Source organism: Solanum pennellii, chromosome 9 (genome assembly GCF_001406875.1).
Source record: "Solanum pennellii chromosome 9, SPENNV200".
Classification (NCBI taxonomy): Eukaryota; Viridiplantae; Streptophyta; class Magnoliopsida; order Solanales; family Solanaceae; genus Solanum; species Solanum pennellii.
The window spans coordinates 1,643,526-1,653,011 of NC_028645.1; the positions used below are offsets into that span (position 1 = coordinate 1,643,526).

Genomic DNA, 9,486 nt, shown 5'->3' on the forward strand with positions numbered 1-9,486 from the left:
TATTACTCTCGTAATTTATATGATATCGTTCAAAATTTCAATAGTCGAACAATTTAAGTTTTATCGCGAATTTAAATATAATTTAATATTTAAAAAGTATATAAGAAAAAATTAGGATCAAATAGAAAGAAATCTGAATCTCGAAATCCTTTGGACTAAATATAATGTCGGGTAAGTACCCGACCCGATTAGAAATACGGATCTACGCTGCTAAATCTTCAAAGTACAACCAGCTAAAGCAGATTTAGCTCACTTTTACTTGATCTCCGCCGTCAAAAATCTTCTTCACCGGCCGCCGATCTATTCTCCGACCAAGATGGGTGCCGGTTTCCTCGTTGGCGTCATCGGCGTTCTAATTCTATCTCATGCTACCTATTCCACAATCCAATGTAACCCACTTAGGTTTTTGTTCCCTTTTTTACCCTTTTTTTTTTGCGGCATCAGTTTGAAGATTTTTTTTTGTTCAATTTCAGATAGGGCTTTGCTTAAGATTACTGAGGAGGAGTTTTCTGGACCACCCATTGATGTAAATTTTCATTTTTCACCTTTATTGTTGAATCTGCTGAGTTATTATAGTTGACAAGAAGTTGAATTTTTTTTATATGTATGTGATGTGGTAGTGATTGATCTTTTTTGTTGTTCAATCAAGAAGTAAATGTTTGTTGTTCAATTGTGTTATTTGCTGTTGCTATTGTATTTCCTTTACATACTTTATTTTTGATATGTTTACTCGAGCTTAAGGTTTATCGGAAATAGTCTGACCTCGCTTGTGGGATTATACTCGGTATGTTGTTGTTGTGATGTGGTAATGATTATTCTATTTTTAATTGTTTTGTTGTTAAATCGTGTTGTTTGTTGTCGCTACTTGTTCTCTTCTTAATTATTTTCAACATGGCTTCTTCACTACAATATTTTCTTTACATGTTTGATTTTTGATATGATTGCTTGAGCCGAAGGTGTATTGGAAACATCTTCTACCTTCATAGTGTAGGGGTAAGGTTGTGCATACATCACCCTTCCTTGGCTCCACTTGTGGGATTATAGTGGGTATGTTGTGATGTGGTAATGATTGATCTAAAGTATTGGGTAATGTGCAGGTTGTTATCGAATTGATAGTTAGTTTAGTGTTATGCTTGTGGGCTGCAATGGCTGCCCCTGGAAATTTCAAGTCAATCCATCCTCAATCTGAGGAAAACAGGTACTTAATTTATTCTTTTTAATTGGGGTTCTTGTATTTTTATTGTTTTTTCTTTGTTTTGCAGTAATAGAAAATTTTGGATTTCTAGGGACTTGTAGGAATATAGATAGTTGGTGTAAATCCACTGTTATGGAAGATCTATTCTCACTATCTCACAGTGGTCAATGTTCTCTTGCTCATATCTTCCATGTGTCATACTGTTATATATATTTTGTTCTTCTTAAGCACTCACAAAGGAGTTCTTCTGGCACTATATCAGTTTCTTTCTCTAAGTTAATGAAAATCTAGGCTTACCTCGTGGACATAGTGCCCCTCGGCTAGTTTAGAAGTCGCGCCAGGCCAATGACTATCACGTGGAAATCCTCCTTCTCTTCCAATATATTTTTATCAATTTTGTGATTTGATTTAGCAAAAATATAACCTCTATAAATTTCCATCACTTTTCTTGCATATAGCCTCCTTTGTAGTCTAACATGTTCTCTGTCACCCTTGTAATATCCCTAAATGTCTACTTTATCATTCTTTTCTCGAAGTTCTGACAACGTCGAATATCACTTTTATTTTTATGTATCAGAACTAAGAAACTCTCTCTACTCATTTTGCGTCTTTCTTTTATTGTTGCTACTGCAAACAAAATTTCGTAGCTTTGTGGGTTATACCATTCAGACTTCTTTATGGCACTTCCAATCCTTTACAAGTATACCTCAACTTCAATGGACAAAAGGCTTAGAGTGAGCTAATGTTTCTTTTGGTTATGGATGTGAATCTTTAAAGTTATCCTTGACTTCTCTGTTGTTGATAATTTCCATTTTATTACGTATCCTTGCCCTGCACCATTCCCGTGTCAGAATTACTGTGGTTAATGTCTTAGACTTTTAGATATAGCTAGATGCTACGTTCCAATGCAACTTCTTATTTTCTTCCTCTGGATAACTGTGTTAGCTTCTAACTCCGATGCTCCCTTCTTTAAGCACTTGTCTTTAAATGTGTTTTGGTTTGACTGTTTAGTATCCTCCACAGAATCGTTGTGCTTGCAGCTCTTCTTCTTTTGTTGTGCCTGCCGCTACACATCTGGTGTCACCCGTCTATTTTGGGTGGTTAAAGCTTCTCCCGGTGACGACCTATTCATATTTGTGGCCTGCACATTTTCTTTTAGTAGATATGAAATCTATTTGACTTTACCTACTTTTAAATGTTATCAAGTGCAGTTCCCCTTTTGTTCAGACAAGTATGAGTTTGGTTAGTTGTTGACCAACCTTTGTCCTTTCAGGTGCAAGTGTTAACTAAAACTAAACATAAGTTAGGAAACCTGTAAATAACATTGTCATTTTATTTCTAGTACCAAATCAATTTTTTTGTTCATATAGTTATGATGCCTAGGCGAGTTTACACGCATCTTAACTGTTCCACAGAGTACCTGCCTCCCACAGACAGAGATACCGGGTAACTCTTTGTTACTGCAACAATATCTCCATATACTCTGTCAACAGTCAACACCATGATCTCTCCTATCAGATTTCCCCTAATAAGGATATGTTGATCATTTTTTATCCTTGGACATACCTATATCTTTCCAAAATTTAGTATTTGTCTTCTTTTGATCCAGTTTTTGAAGTATAGAAAATTTGGTTTCTGTTTTGAATATAGACACTTAAAGCTGGTGGTGTTCTATTTTTAAAAAAAATGGTGGTGTTGATTCTTTACTTTACCACACTGGTTTTAATTTGATAATCCTACCATTACTTTTCTCTATGTCTACAAACTTTATTTTTTGAATCATAGTTTGTCAATGTGTTCTCCCGTTCCTACTTCTACCTAGGAATACCGCAAACTATGACTTCTGCTATTGATCCCTCGACTTTTTTCCCTGTCAAATTAGCTTAGTTCATCTAACCCTCGACAGATCACATCTCATTAGAAAGACATGTATTTTCTTTTTTATTTAGGATTCTTTTTTTATTTACCTAGTCTCTTGTGGATACCAGAAACATGATATTTACGCTCCTCCTATTTAATATATCGCTAGTTTTGACTTTTCTTTGGACGAGTCTCAATATGTCCTTGGTTTAGCTGTTTAATCCTTCTCTCCTCAAACTACCAGAATCCTTTCTGTCACCATTATGCTGATGTGGTAGGAGTTATGACTAACTTCTTTATCAATATCCGTGCACTGCATGTAAACCGTCGCTTATACTCCATAACACCCAGGTGGAGATGACCAGATGGTTGTTTTTCTTTGTCGCGATGATAATTTATTGCTAGTGAATCAACAAAAGACTAGAATTTGTGTAGGTTTCTTCTTAGTGATTTTGGGTAAGCAATATATAGAAGAAAAACTTGATGCAGAGAGATCATGGGAAGCATAGTTTATAGTTAGAAAATATAGTTCGATATTAACTTGGTATTTTGGGATGATAACGTCCAAGTATTTCATTGTTAGCAATCCCTCAATGCAGAAGCTAGTAGTGGACGAAACGGCTGAATTGGTTAAATTTTGAGAAATGGAGGTAATGGGTTTGTTTCACTATTTTGCTAAAGTAAACCTGTATCTGCCGCCAAAGAAACAATGGTAGAATGAAAAGGAGTTCTGTTATGACTTGTATTTGACACTATACCTATTTCTACCTCCTAAGACCCTATAATGGGGATAAACCATTACATGATTTGGGGATAATTTTGCTCTCTGCAGTAGCTGAAAGGGAAGAAAAGTAGAGCGGAGGGGGGCAGAGGAATGTCTGGTCACCTTGGTATTTGAAATTGGAATCGTGGGGTTGGCTCTGGGTTATGGGTACCATTTGTTCAACGTCTTTGTGGTTGTAGGGCATCTAATATTTTACTGCAGTGCTGAATAACAACTTCAGTGAAAGCTTTTATGTGTTTTTCCTTGTCTCACCTGATTTGAGAGTTACATCACCGTCCTTCAAATTCTAGGTAACAGTTTAGATTATCTTTTAGGGCATTTACTAAAGTAGAAAAGTATTCCTGCTTTCAAGTATTTTAAAGAAAAAATTGTGTGAAAGCACATACGTTGTTCTAGTGTTTTTAAGTTCATGTATAGCCAAGTGAGAATTGGTAGCAGAAGTCCGTTCATTTGCTCTTGATGTATATGCAATGTCCTTTTTTGGGTATCTTACGTATCTCTACAATGCAGGGTGGTCGCTTTGCCTGCCAATCTGGATTTCATGATCTTTAATCACCGCGGGAAAATATTTCCTCTGGAAACCGATTTGAAGTTGAAGTGATGGCCTGGATTAATTCAGCATTCATGAACTCAACAAACTGCCACCCTCCAGACCAGACCCATCTTTCGCGACTGTTCTTGGAGAGGATAGTTTTAGACAGTTATCCTATTACACTAATTCAATTACTTGAGCAGCACTAGTCGACCTGTGGATCGTTGATTGTTAGAGAGCAGACGGAAAAACAGACACTCAGTTTGCACATTTTCATTTTTGCTTGCTTAAATTTTAGTTTTGTATGTTAAAGACTCGAATTTTCAGAACATAACTCATAGTGTCTATTAGCATTTATCCTCTATCTATGCAGACATGAACCTGTTGTTTGAAAACGATCTTTCGCTGTGAAATTTCTGTTTAGACATCTCTAACGTAGGACATGTATGACCCCGCAAGTGGGATCTGAGGAGAGTGGTATGTACGCAGGATATGTATCGCATATGGATAAAATGAATGCCTTGAGTTTCATAAATAACCATAAAACATACCTTTACACTATGAATGAAACAAGTTAAAACACCACAAGAACCTAAGAGGACTCCAAAAACTGCTAGTCTGGACAATAAAGCTGCAAGACATTGATAACAAGTTGACAACAAAATGTTGAAACATAGAACATCCTTTACACATTTTATAGACATGGCCATGTAAGAGACACACATAGTTTTGAGTCTATTGTGAGTCCCTGAGTACCACACTCACAAATAACAACTACCAATTTGTATGACATGATGAAAACAAAAATGTTAAGAGAAAAAAAAACAACTAGGATTGACATTTCTCATCACTTGTCATGCTTCATCCATCAAAACCCCACTTCCAAACTTCTGCATTAAAGACTGAATAATGAAATACATACATGATCAACACCACTGTTATTCAAAAACATGTGTTCCTACTCTGTTTCCCCCTTTTCTTCTGTGTAATCTTTTTTTCTGCGAGCGTGTGTGTTCTTGTCGGGGGTTGGGAGGGGAGTGAGCAAGAGGAGTATATAGAAGGAAAAAAGATTCTCACTGAAATAGATTCATTGGAGAATGAACAATGACTAACCTCAAAAAAATGCTCTACGTTACTACATCTCGACATCCAAACAGACTCTGTGACATCCACAGAAGAATTACAGTATGACTGACTTTTATCTAAACCTAATCAATTGCTGCTGTTTTGAAAAGGGTACAGAACTACCCCATCAAACTAACCAACTAATTTACAACTGGGTTAACTCCTGCTGATTTTCCCTAGATTGTCTCAGTATTAACTCAGCTCTCCTCTTCTTGTCATCTCTGTCTTCATCCCGCCGGAACAAGGAAGCGTTTCTCGAACCCTTTTTCCAAAGCCTTAGATCCAAAGAATCGCCTAAGGCCTTCTTTCCAGGTCTAAACTCTAAACAGACAGCAGGCCTCTTGTCCGGAAGTGTTTTCTCTGTACCATCTACTGTTTCAGAAAGCCCATCCTTCATTGCCTGAATTGCTGGGGAGAACGTTTCCAGCAAAGAAACGTGGTTTTTATCATCTACCTCACTAGAAAGTTTAGATGGAAGAGCCACTGGGTCCACGTCTTTCTCACCAGCTTGAAAAGGTTTTGCAAGAAATGGGTTTTCACTTTTACTAGCACTTGAAGTGATACCAACATCATCTGGCTGCCTAGAAGTTGATGCCACTGCTGAACCATTGCACACCAATCGCTGTTGTAAATTTAATAAAGATCTTTCTGCCTTCCTTCGCTGTCTTGCTAATTCAATTTTATCAGCTCGAGGATCTGATGCCCTCTCATTCCACGTGGGGGTCCGTACATAAGTATGCGGATCAGGAAATGCAGGCAACCATGGAGGTATGTGCTTAAATGGTGGTGTTTCACCAATTTGTAAAAAACTGGGTATCAAATTGGGTTGTTTTACCACAGGAAAATGTGGAAGAGGTTGAGAAAATGGTATCTCTTCAGCAGATTCCACATACTCAACCATCTCGCTAACAATACCAGAACTTAACCCACAGCGGTTCACTTCCGATGCTCGCAGAAAACCAGTGGAGGCACACATATCCTCTAATCCTTGAATAATATCAAACACATTGCACTGTGTTCTTCCAGCTATATTAGCTTTACTATTTGCTGTCTTCCCTAGGTCAAGTATATACTTAATTGCAATATCTGCAAGCGATTCAAGAGCAGATTCATTAAAGATCTCAAACCCAATACTTTCACATATCTGTGCCACCGCAGTCCTCGATACTGCTCGCCCAAAATCGTCTGTACCAACTCTTTCTTCCCTAGTATTATCAACAGTACTCTCTTTCTCCCTTTTATCCTCGGCATTACCTCCAACGATCATATTCAAGTTCCTAAAAGATTTATAGCTTCTTTTACTCAAAAACCTCACCACTCAGCTCAAACTTGTGCCTTTAACAGGAAAAGTTCACAACTTGGTAACATTACAAAGAACTCCACAACTCAAATATGCAGTTCAAGATCCCAACACTCATTTGCAATTCATGAACACCCTATGCATTTAAGCTGCATTAAGGAGTAAAGAACAACCCCAATTGCCCCAAATACAAGTAGACATGAATTACTAAACTCTTGGCTTTTCCCAAAATGGAAAAAAAATCACAACTTGGAAATGTAAAATGACAACCCCAGAACCCAAAACTCAACCAAAATCTTCAACAAAATCAAATAAAACCTCAATATTCCTCCAACCACTTGGTCAACTCATGTCTTCTCCCAAAATCACAACTTGGGCTATGTAAAATGGAAACCCCAGAACCCAAAACTCAACCAAATTCTTCAACTAAATCAAATACAAATCTCAATATTCCTCCACCCCACTTGGTAAAACTCGTGTCTTTTCCCAGAAACAAAAAAAAATTACAACTTTGTGACACAAAATGTGAACCCCAGAACCCAAAACTCAGCCAAAATCTTCAACAAAATCAAATACAAACCTCAATATTCCTCCACCCTACTAGGTAAACTCCTCTCTTTTCCCAAAACATAACAAAAATAACAACTTTGTTACACAAAATGTGAACCCCAGAACCCAAACTCAACCAAATTCTTCAACAAAATCAAATATAAACATCAATATTCCTCCACCCCATTTTGTAAACTCCTTTCTCTTCCCAAAATCAAAACAAAAATCACAACTTTGTGATTTAAAATGCGAACCCCAGAACCCAAAACTCAACCAACTTCTTCAACAAAACCAAAAACCCACCTCAAGATTCCTCAATCCCACTTGATAATTCATAAAACCTTAACTATTAGGCTACATTAACAAGAAAAACTACAACACCAGATGCCCCAAATATACAACCAAAATGTATCAAAATGAGTACTTACAGCTGATTTTTGAGACTAATTCAACTTGGGGTACCGACTTCTTGATTTATAAATTGAAATTGCTTCAAAATTGAGAGAACTGAGAAGGGTTTATGCAGAATTTTTTGATAAACCCTAAACGGTAAACACCAAGAAAGGGATTTTTAGATCGAGAGAGTGGAGGATCGAATACTGGAGCGGGACCTTTTTTTTATAGAAAAAATTACATTCTAATAATAGCATATAAGCCCATGTAGTTTAGAAAACTCACATTTGACCCAAATAGCTTTTATTTTAATTTTTTTCTTGAAAATATTTTTGAAAGTGTGTTTAAATAAGTGATCAGACAAGACATGATTTATCTGGAGTTTAGTTTATCGATGGAAATGACTTTTGATCGGGAGACACGGAGGTTGAGTATTATGGTAAGAATTTTAATAGGCAGTTAGAACGTTATCTAGTTTTCTTTTGTCAATATGACCGTTATATTACAATTCTATTATCTGTTATTCGGATATATTATTATTATTTGTTGTTTCGATTTACATAATATTTAATATTTCTATTGCTTTTAGCATGTTATTTATTAATATATTTATTTTTCATTTTTGATTTTGTTATGTTTTAGTTGAGCCAAAAGTTCAACGAAAGTAATTAATAGAATAAGATTGTGTATACGTCGTTCTCTTCCAATGTTACTTATGAGATTACACTGAATATATTATTATTATTAAAAGCTTTTTAAGTTCAAACATAACTTAGATAATAACCAATTTAACATACAAATGCATTTTCTTTCAAATAAATATCAAGTGAAAATTTTATCATCCATTTATATCATCAATTTTGACTGATTTATTTTGCCATATTGTTAGGGAAAAAGTTGTAAACATCATTATATATATATATATATATATAGATTACAAAACTACAAATTTAAGAGGAAATATTTTACATATATGAATATGTGAACTTTATACATAATTCAAGTAGTTGATTTGTTAACTATTCTATATTTGCATAATTTCCCATTGATGTTTTCTCTTTTATATTTAGAGCCTCTCTTTTATATTTAGAGCCAATTAAGTTCCTTCTGTATATCATTCTTTCTTTTAATGTGATATAATTAATAATCTAAAAATACATATAAACAAATTATTTTTTTTCCTAATTAGTTTTATCTTTTAAACAGTCCATTATTCTCTTTATTTATTTAAACTATCACTATTTATATTAAATATATTTTGATGTTAAATTGATTTATTTTGAATAGACAACAAGCATTTGTAAATTAACCCAACATCGAGATATGCGTTATTACAAAGTAAATTTCATAATTGAGGTATAAAATTCGTGAAAAACCAATATTTTAAATTGGATAAAATAATAGACAGTTAAAATATGATTCTCACAAAAACAAAGATTAAAGTGTATACCTTTTTTATAGTTTATAGTTTACTCAATGTAACATGACTGGTTATGGTTAATATTTAACAACAATCGTAAATAGAACATTACTAACAAACTTTCAATAAAATTTATGATAAAATGACAAGTATATTTTCATCCCTCATATGAAATTTCGAATCCTGATATGAAAACATTTTTGTGGAAGCATTTTATCTTCAATGTGTTGATACGAGGACACTTTCATTTAAGACACGTGGGAGGTCTCGAGTTTGAACTCTACATATGAAATTTCATTATTAAAAAAATATTTTACTGTCATTTAAA

The 9,486-nt window shown here is 34.8% G+C and overlaps 2 protein-coding genes across 2 annotated transcripts; one reads left to right on the plus strand and one right to left on the minus strand.

Moving 5' to 3' along the window:
* Positions 1 to 141: 141 nt before the first annotated feature.
* LOC107029352 (membrane magnesium transporter) lies at positions 142 to 4,784 on the plus strand. Its single transcript, XM_015230748.2, has 4 exons — positions 142 to 389; positions 474 to 526; positions 1,098 to 1,198; positions 4,350 to 4,784. Exons 1-4 carry the CDS (start codon positions 317 to 319, stop codon positions 4,438 to 4,440), a joined length of 318 nt encoding a protein of 105 aa, XP_015086234.1. The 5' UTR covers positions 142 to 316; the 3' UTR covers positions 4,441 to 4,784.
* Positions 4,785 to 5,235: 451 nt separating this feature from the next.
* Positions 5,236 to 7,946, minus strand: LOC107029372 (transcription initiation factor TFIID subunit 8). The gene has a single exon (XM_015230772.2). It carries the CDS (start codon positions 6,761 to 6,763, stop codon positions 5,642 to 5,644), a length of 1,122 nt encoding a protein of 373 aa, XP_015086258.1. The 5' UTR covers positions 6,764 to 7,946; the 3' UTR covers positions 5,236 to 5,641.
* Between the last annotated feature and the right edge of the window lie 1,540 nt (positions 7,947 to 9,486).

Coding starts and splice junctions, on each gene's coding strand:
- LOC107029352 (XM_015230748.2), top strand. CDS start 317: ATGGGTGCCGGTTTCCTCGTTGGCGTCATCGGCGTTCTAATTCTATCT. Junction 390..473: donor TACCTATTCCACAATCCAAT/GTAACCCACTTA, acceptor GTTCAATTTCAG/ATAGGGCTTTGCTTAAGATT. Junction 527..1,097: donor TTTCTGGACCACCCATTGAT/GTAAATTTTCAT, acceptor GGTAATGTGCAG/GTTGTTATCGAATTGATAGT.
- LOC107029372 (XM_015230772.2), bottom strand. CDS start 6,763: ATGATCGTTGGAGGTAATGCCGAGGATAAAAGGGAGAAAGAGAGTACT.